Source organism: Mirounga leonina, unplaced genomic scaffold, assembly GCF_011800145.1.
Source record: "Mirounga leonina isolate KUSES-001 unplaced genomic scaffold, KU_Mleo_1.0 Mir_151, whole genome shotgun sequence".
Taxonomy (NCBI): Eukaryota; Metazoa; Chordata; class Mammalia; order Carnivora; family Phocidae; genus Mirounga; species Mirounga leonina.
In genome coordinates this window covers 9,336,199-9,355,389 of record NW_023270377.1, presented here as the reverse complement: position 1 = coordinate 9,355,389, position 19,191 = coordinate 9,336,199, and the positions used below count along the sequence as shown (strand labels likewise).

Sequence of the window (19,191 nt, the reverse complement as noted above, 5' to 3'; positions counted from 1 at the left end):
GACCACCTCAGCTGAAGGGTGACACATCTGTCATGTGGCCGTGTCTGTATTTCTCATCTGAGTCACAGGAGAGCAGTTTATTTAAACAGGTGTAAGCAGCACGCACCAGGTGAGATGTGGTCCTAAGTTTCGGTCCCAGGTAGCCCCCAGCAACAATTTTGAAGGAGCTGAATCTGCGGTGTAATAAAAGTGGAAGGGGTCCCCCTCCCCACGAGCAGCTCAATCTCTTTGCAAGTCAGAACTGCGTTTCTCTGTGCTGGGAAGGAAGGAACTATGGGTCAGGAGCCACTCACTGGACCACAACCAAGGCCGTTTTTCAAGCCACATCTCAGGAGCTGTGCTGAGACAAGAGGAGTCTAGAAGCTTCTTCTCGTGATGGGCTCAAACATATGTGAGTGCCCAGGTTCACACGTAGCTGGGGTTGGGGGGACACAAGTAGGCTTCTGCTGAGAGTCTACCTATTGGTCAAGAACTTCAGTGCTAGGCAAACCCAGTTAAATTTGGGGCTCTGTCACCACCGCCTCTTACTGTTTATACTCTCACTGCCTCAACTTCTTCATCCTTGAATTAAAAAAATAGGAATCCTACAACCTGGAGTTAAGTAAGAGAGAATTTTGTCGAGTGACTGGCACGGAGTCCGGATGTAGGCAGTTCTCATAGATGCGAGCTACTTAGGCAAAGCTGCCTGGATGAAGAGCAGTACCTGGATACATACCTGGATACATACAAGGTCCTGATGAACCCCAATTTAATGTGTTCTTCTGAGGTAGCTATTAAGACAACTACTGCTTAGGAAATCTGGTTAAAATATTATTTCATTTTTCAGTCTTTTACTTATCACTAGTGAGTCAAAGCCACAGTTTGAACCCATTTCCTGTTTACTCTGAAATAACAGAGGCTCTGGATCCCAAATCCCAAGTTCATCCTTAACTAGCTCTGTAGTCTTGGGCTCAGAAATGGCAACAACCATGGTGTTCCTACTTAAGGACTGTGGGGATCTGAGGAGCCATTGCACTTAAAGAGATCTGCCCAGCACCAGGCACTTAAATATTTATCCCTGAAGCCACTGAGAGCCCAGGCAGCAAGCAGTCACTTAATCCTGTAAGAAGGTGGACCCATACCCACTACGGCCATGAAGACGGATCCCACCTCCACTCCAACTCTAGCCTCGAACCTCGTATGAAAAGAATCGGGGCACAGATTTAATCATTCCTCACCGATCTTCCCCAGGGAAAAGCATAGCGGACATCTGCAAACTGCTTCGTGTTTTATAGATTTCAAAGCGCAGGACCATATGCATCATCTCATCTGAGCTTTATGGTTTATCCCCATTTCGTAGAAGAGGAAACTGAGGCTGCCAGAGGCCAACCGCACAGCTGCTCAGTGACAAAGCTGAGACTTGAGTTGGGCTCTGCTCAACTCTCAGCCAGGCCCCTTTCCCTCACAGCTGGGAAGAGAGGCAAGGATGCTGACTTTCAGTTCTCAATTCCAGACGCCCAGACTCTCAGCAAAGCTGAAAAACACTAGCAATCGGATCGTAATTAAGTCCCCACCACAAAACAAAATAAGAGTCAATGGCTTAGTTGTAAAAGAGTTTCAAATATGTCCCCATCCAACCTTCACGGCCATGAACTTCATGAGAAGTTCCTGCAATTATGTGATGGCGGCGTCTCACATAGAGCCGTCCTCAGAAATGCACGGCGTAGTGAAGCAAGCTATTATCAGCTGCCATCCCCAGCCTGCATTCCAGGTAAGGGGATGTCAAATGCTTTCTGCTGTCCTCACAGACGATTCTAAAACCTACGGTGAGCAGGTAAACTTCATTCCTTTTCAACAATAGTTCAGCCACGAATGAGCTCTCAACCACTTCAATTTTAAGCGGAGCGGTGGGAGGAGAAGGAACAGAAATCCTCTATAATTAAAGGCCGGTTCATCAACACTTTCATACATACGGATTAGCCATTTAAAGTGAGGTTAAAAAGCAGCCTTGTGAATAGATTTTTAATGTCAAGACTCTCATAAAAACTCCATATGCTCCACCAGCAAGTGCCCTTCACTCATTACTGGTGTCCTTTCTTCCCTTCTGTCAACCCCTCGGGTCACCAGCCTAAAGAAGGCAAATACCACTAATTCTCCCCGAATGTCCCCCAAATTAGAATAAAAACAAAATGGTGATGAAGTATGGCTGTGGCAGCGGCTGTGGACACCACTGGGGCAGACTCCTCAGCGTCCCGTGGTGGAGGCTTAAGGCTCCTTCAGCACATTCTCCTATTTCTCTGAGTTTCCCAAGGTAAAGCTGGAGAGGTACCTTCGGCTCCATTCTGACCCTCATTCCCTGCATTCAGCTGACAACTCTGACGATTCCACCTGTCGATTAGATTTTAGGTCCAACCTTTCATTCCCACTGCCACAGGTTCAAACCCTCACTTCCACCTGCCTGAGCTTCCTGACTCCTCTGCTGTCTTACCTTCTCTTCTTGACTGTAATTCGATCGATCTGTAATATCTAATTCTGCCAGAATAATCTTTCTTCCCTTTCTTCCTAGAATCACTCATTCTCCCTAGAAATCTCCCAATTCTATCAGAACAATCTTTCTAAAACACATATCAGGGGGCGCGTGGGTGGCTCAGTCGTTAAGCGTCTGCCTTCGGCTCAGGTCATGATCCCAGGGTCCTGGGATCAAGCTCCACATCGGGCTCCCTGCTTGGCAGGAAGCCTGCTTCTCCCTCTCCAACTCTCTCTGCTTGTGTTCCCCCTCTCTCTGTGTCTCTCTCTGTCAAATAAATAAATAATATCTTTAAAAAAATAAATAAAACACAGATCAGTTCCCATACGGTGCAAAATGTCCCCAAGTCTTCATTTTGCAAACTCAGCATCTAGAGTCTCCCCAGTGTGCCCCAGTGAGCATTTCAGCCTTACCACTCATTACAGCACCCAGGGCAACTTATTCTGCAGCCAACTGCATCTACTGTTCTCTGACCTCCCTTCTCCTCCCCCTCTCCCCCTCACCCAGGACTTTTGTTCCATAGTGTCCTTCCCCCGTGTATAAATCCACAATATTTCCCTGTCCAACTCGTTGGAAATTCTGACTGGACTGTTGTTAATACAAAACTTCAATTGATTAAACTTTCAATATTTTGAGCATTTCGATCAGTTAAGTCCAGTCAATGCTCTCCAACTAAAGGCTACCAGGGATACACCTAGAGTTGAACAAGTCGGGTTTATCACACACTGCAGCAAGGGAGAACACACATCATGGGAACCAGGAGGTGTCTCTGTAAAAGGGGGTTAGATGCTACTTACAGGACTTGAACTCCAGCTGGATGATCTGGGGAGGATTCACTCTAGAGTGGGGGGTCAGAAAGCAGGAGCAGCTCTATGCTTGAGTATCCCAATAAATCTTATCTATAGCAAGGGCAAGCTAGCTCAAGGTCAAAGCTGTAACTGGTAAAGAAGCAGCTGGCCCTCAATTTATTTGTGAGGGAAGAGGAAGTGTGGTATTGTGTTGGTTGCATGGTGACCTTGGTTTTGTCTGTACTTAGAATTATGAAATGGTCTTGTTTGTCTCACTATCATGGCCTAGGAGTGACCATGTCTGGTGTCAGTTTCTGTGGGATTGTTTATGTCCCCGTGTCCAATAGGAGACACAATGGCCCAGCTGTGAGCACCAGGCCAGCTCCTAACACCTCCAAGGCCTACCTATAATTGTCCAACAAGCCCCCATATATCAGTGTTCTTACTGTCATCATGATGTCAATGTAGAGACTTAAATTTTTTTCTTAGGTAAGTACAGATTACAAAGACTTACTACAGCTGTTAGCTAGGTAGACAAGACTCTATTTGGGATCCCCATGGTGAGGAGAGATATCATATTTTGCAATATAAAAAAATAAGGGCATGGTAATAGAGTTGGGATGTGGGAAAAGACAATATATTGTATACAATCTATAATTCTTAGGGATACTGCATTATGTAGATCAAGAACCCCTTAGAGCTTGTTAAACATAAGAATTGTCTCCATCTTAGTGAACCTAGTAAAGAAAGTTTTCTGGTTCATAAAAGATGAAAGCTGTCCACTGTACATATCCAAGAATCTAAATGCAATTAAGCATTCACTAGCAAGCTAAATGTCTTCATATCTTGTAGGTGTACTTTTTTCTTTATGGCTGTTGAATTGCTACTGAAATCCAAAGCAGTAAGTTTTATCTTAGATTGTGTTTCCAGAAGACATTATCAGAGTGCTGATATTGCCAAGTCTGAGTTTAAAGAAAGCAATGACAGCTACCTTTCCGGCCTCAGAGACCAGAGGTGCAGCCCGCACGTAGGGCATATATAAAAAGTATCTGAAATTCCTATAGCTTCCTTTAAAAAGGTGTTCTTCGGAAAAAGTCTAAACTTTCTTTCTTTATAGCCTGGATGATCTAAATGAGTTACAGACCCTCTGGTGGAGAAGAATCAGCAGAGACACATGATTGGCAAGGCAACTTGCCCCAGGTCTCATTAGTGACAACCAATGAGCATCTAAGGTTATTCACAGAGACAAAAACTGATATTTGTATAGCCACGTAAAAATCCTCTGATGCCTTATATTTTAAATCCTTTAAATAGTAACTTAAGGCACATTCTATAATGGTGTGGTTAATTCAACTCAACAAACAAGGTCAGAGTAATGATTCAATTGTGTTAGGCACGGGCCAAGACCAGTGAACTCAGGCAAACCATCTCCAACCAGGGATTCCTTCCAGTATTGGTCATCACCCAAATGGCACCTGCAGATGCTACTGTTGTACTGAGAGCGCATGAAACACCATGGCTTCCACCTGTAAGCATGCCCCCTCCACCCCCAGCAAGTTCCTCGCATCTTGGCACTCCACCCTCCAATGCTTACAAGGTCCAAATTCTCACTTTCTCTGGTCTTGGGGAGATTTCAATTTGCCTTTTTTTTTTTTTTTTGGAGTATTTGTGGCCTATCACTTAACATTGTCACTGAAAGATAGTATTTCAGTGATTACTCAGTGCTGACATTTTATTATTTAATATTAAAATCCCATCAGAAACTCCTAGCCTGATAAGCTAAAAATGAGGTTTGAAAATAAAGCACCTGGCAAATCTGATTTGCAGTCATCCAAATGGCATTTTGTCAGATGGGAACTAATTTATCAACCTGACATGATTTCAATCTGCTGTCATTTTATGAAATGGGATTGGTTTGCTCTCTGTAAAGATGATCGGGCTTGGCGCTCTTCAGCTAGACACCCAATTTCACCTATTCTTGTGAGATTCTTCTATTATGCAAACTAGTGGTAAAGCAATTACATGCTCCAAAAGATTAAGACTAAAAATTTCATATTCAGAGAATTGTCATTTTCACCTCTTAAAATGTAAATTCTTTCCAGATGTTAAGATACCTTTTTTATTTCACACAATGTCACCTAATGATCTGAGAAAGCAACCCCTCTGAAAGCAATTTGATCTCCCAAATTCAATGAGAGAACTCTGACAGAACTCCAAGGCTCTGTCCGGGGGAGAGACCACCTAATAAATGTGTGTGTAGATTATGTCCTAGTCAAGGAAGGAAGGAAGGAAGGAAGGAAGGAAGGAAGGAGAAAGAAAAAGAAAGAAAGAAAGAAAGAAAGAAAGAAAGAAAGAAAGAAAGAAAGAAAGAAAGAAAGAAAGAAAGAAAGAAAGAAAAAGAGAGAAAGAAAGAGAAAGAAAGAGAGAAAGAAAGAAAGAGAGAAAGAAAGAAAAGAAAGAGAGAGAGAAAGAAAGAAAGAAAAGAAAGAAAGAAAGAAAGAAAGAAAGAAAGAAAGAAAAGAAAGAAAAAGAGAGAAAGAAAGAGAAAGAGAGAAAGAAAGAAAAGAAAGAAAAAGAAAGAGAGAAAGAAAGAAAAGAAAGAAAGAGAGAGAGAAAGAAAGGAAGGAAGAAAGAAAAGAAAGAAAAAGAAAGAGAAAGAAAGAAAGAAAGAAAAGAAAGGAAGGAAGAAAGAAAAGAAAGAAAGAGAGAGAACGAGAAAGAAAGAAAGAACGAGAGAGAGAAAGAAAGAAAGAAAAGAAAGAAAGAAAGAAAGAAAAGAAAGAAAAAGAAAGAGAAAGAAAGAAAGAAAGAGAGAGAGAAAGAAAGAAAGAAAGAAAGAAAGAGAGAGAGAGAAGAGATGCTGGAATGTCCATGGATGGAAAGAAAGGGCAATAGCTCTTACTACTCCATGCCTGGAAACGTGCCACATGCCACATTTAACGTCTCACACACAGCAGACCACGGTCAGCAACTTGTCCCAGTCTAGGCTGTGACACCAACTACCGCTGAATTGACAAGCATCTAAGATGTTCTTCATAAAAATATAAAAACTGAGGTCCAGAGAAGTCCTGTAAGTTTCCTGTGGTGATAGTCAACGGGATGGGATCTCACAGGTTGGTTCTCACCTCCCAGTGTGCAAAGAGAAAGAGTAGGAGACAGGTGGGCCTTCACTGATGGAAGCAGCTCTCTCAGGAGTCTTGTATCGAAGCAGGGAGGAAGTTCCTGACAGGACCATTTTGCCTCCGATGGCTGCCGGGGGACTGGGGACGATGCCATGCGTACCACCGGCATCTGCCACGCAGAGCGCTGGGAGCCGCGCACTCATGAGTCATGACGTGAGTGAGACTGTGTTCTCCCCAGCACCACTGCAGCTTCGTTTGCAGACACCGTGGTCTTCGTGCTCCACATTCCCAACAGGCAAGGGTAGCGCCCTGCGCTGCCTCGGCCTCTGCACACCCAGCTTCACGGCACCCACACGGCCCCACGCATGGTGGAAAACTGGGCTTCCGGGGGAGGGGGAGCCAGTCCCATTTGCACCGTGGGTCTGACAGGAGAGGATGGGGGTAAGCACAGGAAAGTCTCTCATGGCAGACGGAGAGATGGAGAAACTTCTTCACCTCAAGGTTTAATGGGAAACCCAAAAATGTTACTGTGAGCGTTAATTTCATGTGCTAACTTGGCTAAGCCACAGCACCCAAGGATGTTGTCAAACGCTAGTCTAGATGTTGCTGTGAAGGTATTTTTTAGATGAGATTCATTTTTAAAGCAGTAGGCTTTGAGCAAAGTGATTACCCTCCAAAATGTGGGTGGGCCTCATCCAATCAGTTGAAGGCCTAACAGCAAAGAGTGAGGTTCCACAAGAAGGAATTCAGGCTCAAAACTGTAACAAGGAAACCCTGCCTGAGTTTCCAGCCTGCCATCTTGCACTATAAATTGAGACCTTGCCAATTCTCACAATTACATGAGCCAATTCCTTAAAATCAATCTCTTTCAATATTTCTCTCTCTCTCTTTCTCTCTTCATATATATATATATCTTTTTTTTAGATTTTATTTATTTAAGAGAGAGTGAGAGCATGGGCAGGGGGAGGGGCAGAAGGAGAGGGACAAGCAGACTCTGTGCTGACCACAAAGCCTGACATGGGGCTCAATCTCATGACCCTGAGATCATGACCTGAGCTGAAATCAAGACTCAGATGCTTAATTGACTGAGCCACCCAGAATTAAGAGTCTCCATGAAAAGGTTTTCAACACCCCTCAATGCTTAGCTGGATTTCCTACTAATTCCTTCATTGAATTATGAGTATGAGACGTGCCCCTTGAAAGTTCTAGGACCACGGCACTGGGTTGGCACCTGCATTCAGCCCCCTTCTGGGTGTATGGCTGCAGGCACATGACTAAAGCAAGTATGACACAATCCCTAAATGTGTCTCGGCAATATCTAGCTTGCAGGAAGGGCACTGTAAGGACCAGAGATGTGGAGCACCCAGCTCAAAACCTAGAAAGATTCGTGCTCGCTAAATGGTGGTTTGGGGTTATTATGGTTACACAAAGGTTACTAATAAAATACACTTCCTCCTACCCCGAATGGGGAGAAAGACAATTAATATAATGTTTTAAAGACCAGGCAAGTGATCTCGAGGGTGACTGCTGGAATTCAGAGGGAGGAAAGTGTGTTGGGCCCAGGTGAAGTCTGCAGGTGAAACGGGGTGACAGGGGAGCAGGCATCCAGGTGGAAGGCAATGCACGAGCAGACCCGGGACTCCAGCAAAACCAGGGAACTGGCCTCCATGCGGACGGGTCAGGCACACGTGTGAGGAATCGCACTTCAACGCATTCTGAAGGGCTAGCTCGTGCAAGGAGGGAGAGACAGAGGCAGAAGAGAAGCAACCAGAAAGAGTCACCCGTGTGTGTTCTTTTCAGGACCACACAGGTAGGTTGCACTGGCACAAATTTTGACTAGAAATCACTGTGACTTCTGAGTCTCAAAATTTACACAATAAAAAAATCAGTACGACGCAGAAGACCTTTGGGAAATAAATGATGGAACTTCTGAACATTTGCGGAGGGCGTCACGGGTCCGATAACACATACAATGCACAGAGTAAGAATTTTAATAGATGAGAAAATTCTAAATGGATTGCATCTTGCTTTTTATACCCATTAAAAAAGAAAAACATACTCCATTAACCTAAGAACATGGTATTAAAAGAAATATAATCCAGTAAAAGCTGGGGAATGACCTCTAGTAAATCGTTAAAAAATAATTAAGCTGTTCGGAGATTAAGCCTGTTTTTAATTTTCTTATTTTGCTTACTTGTATTTTTCTTATTTTGTCATAATGACTGTGACCTGCTCACGGAGAGGGGAAAGGGTGTTTTTAAAACTCTGCCAAGAGTAAGAATAAAGAGAAAGGGTGTCATGAATGAGTGGGGTGCACGCCTATGGACAAGTGAACACATTTGGGGAGCCAACATCTGCCCAGATGCAAAACAAAAGGTCAAAGTCTGAGACTGGAGAGAGCAAGGACTTGCGTCCCATGACGGTACCAACCTGGGTCACAGAGGCATTTATAGCTGGTGCCCACACTGTGGCAGGTGCCGTGCGCGCAGGGGCTGAGTGCGCAGAAGTCCACGAGCTGGGCACACGCTGGCCCCGTGAAGCCCGAGCTGCAGCTGCAGCTGAAATGCATGCCGTCCGCGTGGCAGGTGCCGTTGTTCTGGCATGGGGACGAGGCACAGGGGTCCACCTTTTCCTCGCAGGCAGCGCCGAAGTATCCTGCCAGAAACCACAGACAGGGACGGGTAAGAAATAAATTAAACCATGTTCACACATCATAGCTAATAATCTTGGTCCATGGGGCATTTGGGTGGCTCAGTCGGTTAAGCGTCTGCCTTCAGCTCAGGTCATGATCTCAGGGTCCTGGGATCGAGCCTGGCATGGGGCTTTCCATTCAGCAGGAAGTCTGCTTCTCACTCTCCCTCTGTGCTCTCCCTCTGTCTCTTAAATAAATAAAATCTTTAAAAATAAATAAATAAACTGGGTCCGCTCTTAAATGTTCCTCACTGTGAAGTGATTAACTCATTTAACAGTTTCCAGATACAGACAACCCAATGATAGAGGGAAGGCAGGTCTTCTTAGCTTTGGGAACCGGTTAAAGTATTAAGCCCTGGTCTTCCAATTTGTTGAAATGTAAGATATATGACCACTTAGATGTACAGACATACAGGGACATGAATATATTTATAGGTGTACATGTGCATATGTATGTGTGTGCATACAGTCTAGAAAGATGCCAAAAATAAATTAATGGTGATTATGTTCAGGAAGGGAGGGTTGGGGTCAGTGGAGGGCTTTGTCCTCTTATTTTATACATATTGCTGGAGGAAAGGCATTCCTTACCTTTGCTTCAAAAAAGATATAATCTTGAATTTAAAAAATAAACCCATATAAAATAGTAAACAATGAAAAGATCTCCCACCCAAATCCCTTATACCTCATTCTTCTCTCTAGAAGAGCCACTGTTAGCGTTTCTTAAATATATACTTTTTAAGTTGGTTACTGTAATGGATAAACAAACTATGGTGTGTCTATATAATGGAGTACTACCCATCAATAAAAGGGATCTAAGTTCTCACTCATGCTACATTGTGGATGCACCCAAAAAAAATTACGCTACTGAAAGAAAGCAGTTAAAAAACAACACATATTGTGATTCTACTTATAAGAAATGTCCAGAGAAAGCAAATCTATAGATATAGAAAATAGATTGGTGCTTGCCTGGGGCTGGGTAGGAAGAGGGGACTGACCTTGAATGGCCATGAGCAGTCTTTGGGGTCGACGTAAATGGTCTAATATTCCATTGTGGTGATACATTTACAAAAAGCACTGAGTTATGTACCTAAAATGAATGAGATTTATATCTAAATTGTACCTCTTACTGAGGTACAATTTTAAAAAATATTAAATGTGCTAACTGTGTAGATGATATTTATTTTGTTTTCTGTATATGTGTTTCAGTATTTCTCAATTTTAAAATGTGTACATACATATATGTGGGTCTGTAGGCTTGTGTATCCATGTGGGGATTTCAAATGCTTTAGTAAAACCTATTCTTTTCACAGTATAAAAGCAGCTTGAAAATGAAATGAAGATGGTTCAAATTTTAGAAACAAAGTTAAATAATTTTACTAATAGTTTTTATTCCAATGTTCTCTTCAACTTTTCTTGTCTACATGTTTTTTAAAGATTTTATTTATTTATTTGAGAGAGAAAAAGCATGGTGGGGGGAGAGGGGGAAGCAGACTCCTCACTGAGCAAGGAACCTGATGCAGGACGCGATCCCAGGACCCCAGGATCATGACCTGAGCCGAAGGCAGACACTCAACTGACTAAGCCACCCAGGCGCCCCTTCTTGTCTACATTTAAGTTTGTATTTACCCATCTTCACACAGAACTCCTGACAATATTGGCAATTTCTGTTGTTACTGTTAAGGACACAGTGAATATATAAAACAAACAAAAATAGCTCCCAGACTTAATTGTCTGAAGCATCCCTCATAAATTGGCGTAATCAACTTGGTAGTTTTCCATCCAGAAATAGAAAACCTTTTCAAAATCCAATTCTATTCAACATTTTATAAAGTTCCCGGTAGTTTTTAAATTTTAGAAATCATACTAAAAATGTCCCACATCAGTTTTAACAACACTTGAATTCTCCAAAGAGTCCCTTCACGGCCTGGAAAGGAATATAATTCCATCTTTCATGAGATGTGTTCCATTTTACTCTGACTGAAAAGGAGACACTTAAATACTTATTACCATGGGACAAACAGCGACCAAGGCAAGCCCCGACCGCTCTAATCTGCTGCCTCATCCAGAAAAGAGCTGAAATTATTTTCTTCATAAAGCCGTTGTGGGTTCTAAAAAGATACATAGCAAAATTCCTGAAAGAGCTCCTGATCCAATGCTGAATAAATGAATTAAATTAGAATGGTAAGAGTAACAAAAATAGTGGACATCCCCTGGGGGCTGGTGTGCACCAGATGGTTCTAAGCCTTTCCATGCATTATTTCTCCAAACCCCACTGTAACTGTATGATAAAAGAACCCTTAGGAGCTCTACTTAATAGATGACACAGAAACATACATAAAGTAGCCTGCTGAAGTCTATGTAGCTAGTAGATGGCAGAGCAGGGATACTAAGCCCAATCTCTTGCTACTCTGCAATACAGCACAGAAGTCAGTGATGGGCCAGTTAAGGTGTTAAGATGTATAAACATAATCGGGACTCATGTTTCTATCCTGTTTGTATCTGAATGGAAAAAGAAGTCGAAGACTCATCCATCAAGTCAAAATTTAAAGAAATACAAATTTTAGAAAGGCAATCACTCTAGATTCATGTTGGTAGACTCCATTACAAATATTCACATAATCCACATAGCATATTCCAAGTAAGAGAGAAAGATGAATAAATATGCAAGGAGATGTGAAGGGGAGAGCCCATATTTCAATAAGGTCAAGGGGAGGGTAGAAAGTGAACATAAATGAGGCCCCTGGTCAGAGGCCAGATCATGATCAGTCTTGCAAGCCTCCATAAGGAGTCTGCCTTTTATTCTGAAGCCCCTGGACATCATCTATTCCTGTTTTTTGTTTTGTTTTGTTTTGTTTTGTTTTTGATATCCCTAATTGTAAGCAGTGTGGAGAGTGAATTAATGGCTATCAAGACTGGAAGCAGGAAAGCAGGTGTTTACTAGCGTAATTGGGGTGAGAGGTTAGGAGGAACAATTTGTAGCATTAGGGATGAAGAATGTGAGACAGACAGTAAATGATTGCACAAGCAACACTGTCAGTTCAGGGACCCATTAGATGGTGGAAGAATGAAAGAGAGGGGAGAGCCTACGGACACAAGGTAACAGGAGCCTTAAACTCCAGTACCAGAAAGAGTCAGGCAGGCAGCGCTGACAACGGAAGTGGGCCAGTGGTAAGACAGCAGGGAGTGGTAGGGACTGCGCCGGACTGGAGAATGCATGCCCCCAGAATGCATTCCAAAGGGGGTGGCTGCCGCCCACCTGCAGCCCACTGCTGCCATTTGGAAGGTGGTTCCCCTTGCCAAATCTTCTGAATTGTCAAGAAATATCTGAAATCTGGGTTCTTGTTTGAACCCCTCCTAGTTTAAAATGTTGATAAGTCACTTCTCTGGTAACTAAAACACGTCTGTGGGCACTGTGTGTGTGCCTTCTCTGTGTGACTTAATGTGAACCAGGGGCTTTGGAGCCAAAGTGGGAGTTACTGACCACGAGTAACCGCGAGACCTTAAGTAAGTCCTTAATCATCTTGACCTTATGTCTCTGCGTTCATGGAATGGGCATGATGATGCCGACAGCACGTGCTTTTGCGAAGCTTAAATGAAAAACTCTGGAAAACATTTGGCACAGTGACTGGCAAATAACAAGCATTCAGTAAGAAACAGCTATAATTGTGCTTTTCCAGACTAGGGTACAATGTGGATGGTGTTACCAACAATGATCAACAGACAAGGAGATTCCCAGTGCAGAATGATGAGCTCAGCTTTGCACATGTTGACTTGAGGTACTTTTGTGGTCGTTTAGGAGTCAGTTAACTATGCAGATCTGTGCTCAGGAAAGAGATATGAAGGAGAGGACATGGGCTGGGGGTCAGACACATATGGATGAGAATCAAATTCATAGGTGTGGATGCTAATACTTGAGGCAAGTGTCTGGAAGACAGTCCTCACTAGAACCTGGCCATGCTCATCCCCCGATCTCAGATTTCTCAGCCTCCATTCCTGTGAGAAATCAATGTCTGTTGTTTAAGCCAACCATCTATGGCATTCTGTCATGGAAGCTCAAGCTAAGACACAACTGCTGTGACCAGCAAATTCTCTATTTCCATTACCCAAGCAATTGTTATCCTCTTATTAATGGGACATCCTCTGTAAATGACTCATACCTTCCATAGCCACCTCTTAAATGACCTTCCAGAGAGAGGAAGGGACAAAGTTTTATAACACAAAGAAGGCCAGGCCAGAAAACCAAAGTTTGGATCTTCTTGCTAGCTGTGTGACCTTGGGCAAAGTACTTAATCATTTTGTGCTTTAATTTCCTTGCATATAAAATGAGGGTGACCCCTGCCCTGTCGGATGACACAAGATGGCAGGTGGTGCTCAGTACATGTTGGAAGCTCCTTCCTTTAAGCAGTGGTTCTGGGGAAATTCCAGGTTGCCTTTACACCCAGAGTTTGTGGTTAGGGCAACAGGAGAGAGGTGGGCCTGTCAGCCAATCTCTGAAACGTCATCAAATTTCACATGTTCATGAATCCTTGGGGATGGAGTCCTGGGAGATATCTAAGGGGGAGTGTTTTGGAATCAGGTGGTGCTCACACACTGTTCTCTAAACACCTGCACAGTTATTGGGCAATCCAGCGAGGCTGACAAATGGAGGTGGGGTCCCAGAGCAAGCAGTGGTGGGAAGAGGTGACAGGCAGGGGTGTCTCTGGCAGTGTTTCCGCACAGGCTCAAAAGGACAAGCTACTGAAACAGTATCTGTTAATGGCAAACACTTGTCCATACCAGGCACCGTTCCAAGTGGTCTGGCTATATTAACTCATTTAACCCTAGTCTCAGTTCTATGAGTTAGTACTATTATTTCCTTTTCAGATGGGTAAACAGAGGCACAGAAACATCAACTAACTTGCCCAAGGTTACACAGCTAGAAAATGGCAAGGATGGGTTCAAACGCAGGCAGTCTGACTCCCATATCCAAGCTTCTAATAGTACTTCCTGTCGTTAACACTTGATGCCTGGGGTGTAGCAGAAGGGCCAAGAATGTGAAAACAGGTAATCCAGGATCTGCCAGAGCTCTGTCACTTGCTGGCTATGTGTTGCAGAAAGGGCGCGTCCTCTCTGGTATCTGTCTCCTCTGCTTTCACCACAGGAGAACATCTGGTCACCTAGCTGCAGAGTAATGGCTACATTTGCCAGTCTCCTCTGTGGCCCAATGTAAATGACAAAATTCTGGGTAATGGGATATAAATGGAAATCTCTTGAGGTTGCTCCTGAGAAATTTCCTTAAAAAAGAGTTAGCACGCACCTTTTGCCCTGTTTTATCTTATCCCTTCATTCACTCTACCGTCTGGACCATAGAGATCATGGCTGAGTTTTTTTTTCCCCCGATTTGGTAGAAAATAACCCATAGACAATAGTGCTCAGTGAACCGTAGGAAGGACAAATGCAAAGAAAACAAACAAGTACCTCATAGTCAAAATACTGAACACCAAAAACTAGAAAAAAATATTAAAAGTATCCAGAAGAAAAAGACAAAATACATACATTGAACAACGAAAAGAATTACAGATGACTTTTCATTAGGATCTATGGAGGCAAAAGACAATAAAATTACCTCTTTAAGGTACTAAAAGAATAAACCTATCTCCAAGAATTCTATTTCCAGGGAAAATCACTTTAAATAATGAGGCTAAATTAAGACATTTTCTAACAAAGAACAGCTAAGAGAATTTGTTGCCAACATATCTACCTTACTACAAAAACATTAAAGAGTGTTATTTTTTTTTTTTAAAGATTTTATTTATTTATCTGAGAGAGAGAATGAGAGACAGAGAGCATGAGAGGGAGGAGGGTCAGAGGGAGAAGCAGACTCCCTGCCGAGCAGAGAGCCTGATGCAGGACTCAATCCCGAGACTCCAGGATCATGACCTGAGCCGAAGGCAGTCGCTTAACCAACTGAGCCACCCAGGCGCCCTAAAGAGTGTTATTAAAACAGAATGTAAATGATAATATAGTTGGAAACTCAAGTTTATAGGAGGATATGAAGAACACTGAAAATGGTACATTTGGAGATAAGTTATTTTTTTCTTTTTTTTATTTAAAAACAACTAGCTATTTAAATATTTTATTTATTTATTCATTTATTTATTGAGAGAGAGTGCAAAGGTGAGTGGGGGGGAGGGACAGAGGGAGAGTGAGAGAGAATCTAAAGCAGACTCCCCGCTGAGCGCGGAGCCTGATGCAGGGCTCAATCTCACAACCCTGAGATCATGGCCAAGCCGAAATCAAGAGCCAGATGCCCAACTAACTGAGCCACTCAGGTGCTCCTTAACTGGCTATCTTTAGCAAAATTAACAACACTGAATTATAATGTTATAACATACTTAGAAAGTACATGACAACAATAGAACAAAGAATGAGGGGGGTAGTTGATAGAATTATACTATCATTCGATACTGTAATGCCCAGAGCAACCACTAAATAAAAACAAAAAATTAAGAACTGAAACAATAGCAGAAAACAAAGATATCCTTAAAAAGCCAACTGAAGAGAAAAAATTTTTCTAAATATTCAATTTTCCCAAAAGAAGGAAGGAAAGGAAGAATAAAACAAAGAACATAGGAGATGTACAGAAAACAGCATCCAGTCCTATCCATAATTACATTGAAAGTAAATACTAACAATGCAGAGACTGTAAGACTGAACGAAAAAAGCAGGCTGAATTACATGTTCTCTCAGAGAAACCCATTTTAAATAAAAAGACATAAATATTGATGTGAAAAGATGGGAAAAAGTACATTACGGGAAAAAAAGTTTAAGAAACCTAGTGTGGCAATATTATATCAGAAAAGGTGGATTTTAAGACCACGAGTATTATCAGAGGTAAGGAGGGCCATTTAACATGAAAAAGTGGGCAATCTATCAAGAAGATATAACAACCCTAAATGTGCAGACACCTAATAAAAGAACTTCAAAATATATGAAAAAAAACTGCCAGAGGGAAAAATGGACCCCATCAGAGAAGGACCTCTTTCTTATTAGGAATAAGAAAGAATAAATTGACAGAATAAATTGACAGAACGAGCTCATGTCTACAATATTTCAAAACACTATTGAACCATCTTGACCTAATTAATACTAATATAAAACTATACCCAAAGACTCAGAACACAAATTCTATACACATGCACATGAAACAAGTTAGTCATTTCGATAGATGTGAGAAAATTGTTTGACAAAAATCAATATCCACTTATTATTTTTGAAAGTGGGGCGGGGGGACTATCAGCAAACTAAAACAGAGGCCATTTCCTCCATCAGACAGGGCATAAACAAAAAACTTGCAGGTAACTTCACATTTAATGGTGAAATAATGGATAGTCTACGAGAATAAACCAAAGGAAATGATTTTTTTTTTGTACAAAATTGACAAGGTGACTCTCTAGTTTATATCGACATACAAGGAACCTAGAAAACCCAAAACAACATTGAAAAAAGAAAAAAAAGACAAATTTGGAAGACTTACCCTAGCTGACTTTTTTTTTTGAGAGAGAGAGCGCACGCGTGCTCGCAAGCATGCATGAGTGGTGGGGAGAGGCAGAGGGTGAAGGGGGAGGGGCAGAGGGGCAGAAGGAGAAGGGGGAGCAGACTCCCTGCTGAGCACGGAGCCCCAGCGGGGCTGGATCTCAGGACCCTAGGATCATGACCTGAGCTGAAGGCAGACACTTAACCTACTGAGCCACCCAAGCACCCCTATGTTAGCTGACTTCTAAACTTGGGATAAACCTACAGTTATTTGGGGTGTCTATTGTTTGCAACTAAACCAAATTCTGATTGATAAACCATGCCAGTGCAATCAAATAACTAGCTCTTCTTTGATGTCTTAGCTTCCTCATTTGTTAAAAATAGAGATGATAAGACAGCTGTATAAATCAAATAGTTATACTAATAGAGGAAAAAGAAGAGGAATCGGTGTTAACAGTAATAGCAAATACTGAGTTCTTATTATACACCAGACGCTACATTAAGGAATTGGCATCTATTGCTTTGATTTATCACAACCACTGGCTCAGTTAGAGTCTACTATTATCCACTTTTACAAAAGAAGGCTTAGAGATTATATATCAGAGAACTAGTCCAGGGACATCAGTTGGTAAGTGAGAAAAGCAAGAGTCAAAATGAGGTCTGTGTGACTCCACATCTGTGTTCTTAAGCCCCATGCTAGGCTGCCTCCCATAAGAGAGTTTGTCTTAAAGCACTTGAAAAGCTGAAGGTGCCATGCAAGCAAAAGAAATTACAGCCAGATTAAACCTATCAGTATCCTAACTTCTTTAATTTAAGATAGCTTTAGAACAAGGAGATCCCTTAGCAGTTATAAATTTTGAACTCTGTGCATTTGAAATGCCCTGGGCCTCGCTGGTTCTCAGTATTTCCAGTATCACATGGAAGGTATTTTAAAAATACGATCATGAAACTTGAGTTCTAAGGAATAAACATATCACATGTACTAACAACTCCTTATAAAACCAGAAGTCATCTTTAAAATAAGCCAAATATCAGATTTGGAGCCAAGATGCCAACCAATGCAGGCCTGGCCTCCCCATCTGCTGATCAAGGCCAGATGTTGGCTAGTTTGTGGCTCTTGCCATAATACACGTTACACGGGTGTGAATGTATAAGTTCTTGAAATTCTGACCCAAAGCTGGCTTGTAAACATGATACTGATCACAGAAAGCTTGAATGTTACCTGAATGGAGTGTCAAAAACTAAAGTGTAGCCCAGGGAAGAAACAATGTTTATTCAATTTCTAGATCTATAAATGAGTAGATATAAGTGATCCCCCAAACAGAAGTCATGCTATAGGAGTCTGATTTCTCTGTGTAAAAACATAGAAGTCTGTGACTCAAAGCTAAGGCAAAGTTTACTCCCAAGTGCACTTCTGTGTGAATCTACACAGTGCAGTGCAGTTCTGTGAGTGCTGGGAGAAAGGTATCTTACACGACAAGGTAGGAAAGGCCTTGGGGTCATCTGTAGCTGAGACTCAGCCAGCACAGATTTCATCTTTCCAAGAAACATGTTTCCAAGAAACATTCTAAAAATGAACCAAGATTTTCATTGTCCTGTTTTCTCCTCTGCGTCTCCCTCCCCCTCTCCCCGCTTTCTCTCAACATACATTACGTACAAAGAATTTCAAACTCCACATTCAATCCTAGGAACCTCTAGGCTTTTTCCTGTTCCTCCATCACGTTATAACTCTAAAAGCAATTATTTTAGATAGCCTTTGGTAAAGTTTCGCTTTCTATTAACGTAACTCTTTCAGACCTTTGACAAGTCAATCTATCAGTAATGATCACTTAAGGTAAATGTTCTGGAAAATTCCTCTTGCAGAATATGCAAGCCAAATTAGTTATGGTGGCCAAGGCAAGAGGACTGGAAAACAAAATTTAACATTCTTGGATTTAACGGATACATTCAGACTCCAAAACATGGAGAACAAACAGAATGCTGCTTTGTGGAATATTGTACTGTAATTAATAAAAATAACAATAATAATAGCATTTCTAAACTGACTAAAAGATTAACAGATTAACTACACTGGAGAAATAAATATGTGATCCCAACTGGAACCTAATGAGCAAATATATTTGGGTTTACAGTCCTACTTGAAGGGCAGAAAATTAAAAAATTATTTAATAATGTTAATCAAAAGGTACAGAGAGAATGATGAAGATAGGGATGTTTCTTGTTTGCAATGGTCTCTTCCAAGTCATACAAACTTCCTATGATAGACATTAGAAAATGCTGGAAAGAAAACACAATAGCCCCAGAGAAAAACTCAAACACGTAGAAACAATGCCAGCAGTCAAGACACTTAAAACAACTCACTGCAACAAGGGGAAAATTTAGAGAAGGATGAAAGATTAAAGGATTAAAATGGAAAGTACACAAGACAAAACTATGCAAGAAATCTAAGGAAAGAGGGGCTAATGCAAAACTATAATTTAGCTAGTTGACCATCGCTTCAAATTCCGTATTTGAGCCAATATTTACATGACTCTGCCTGCTGAGCATTTGTTACATAAATAAAGAAGTC

At 41.8% G+C, this 19,191-nt stretch overlaps 1 protein-coding gene across 1 annotated transcript in view; it reads right to left on the bottom strand.

Moving 5' to 3' along the window:
- Positions 1-19,191, bottom strand: part of DNER (delta/notch like EGF repeat containing) — a 171,572-nt gene that overhangs the window by 54,741 nt on the left and 97,640 nt on the right. Inside the window, exon 7 of the mRNA XM_035006941.1 lies at positions 8,847-9,071. Coding sequence (XP_034862832.1) covers positions 8,847-9,071 — 225 coding nt within the window. The remainder of the gene's footprint in view (positions 1-8,846; positions 9,072-19,191) is intronic.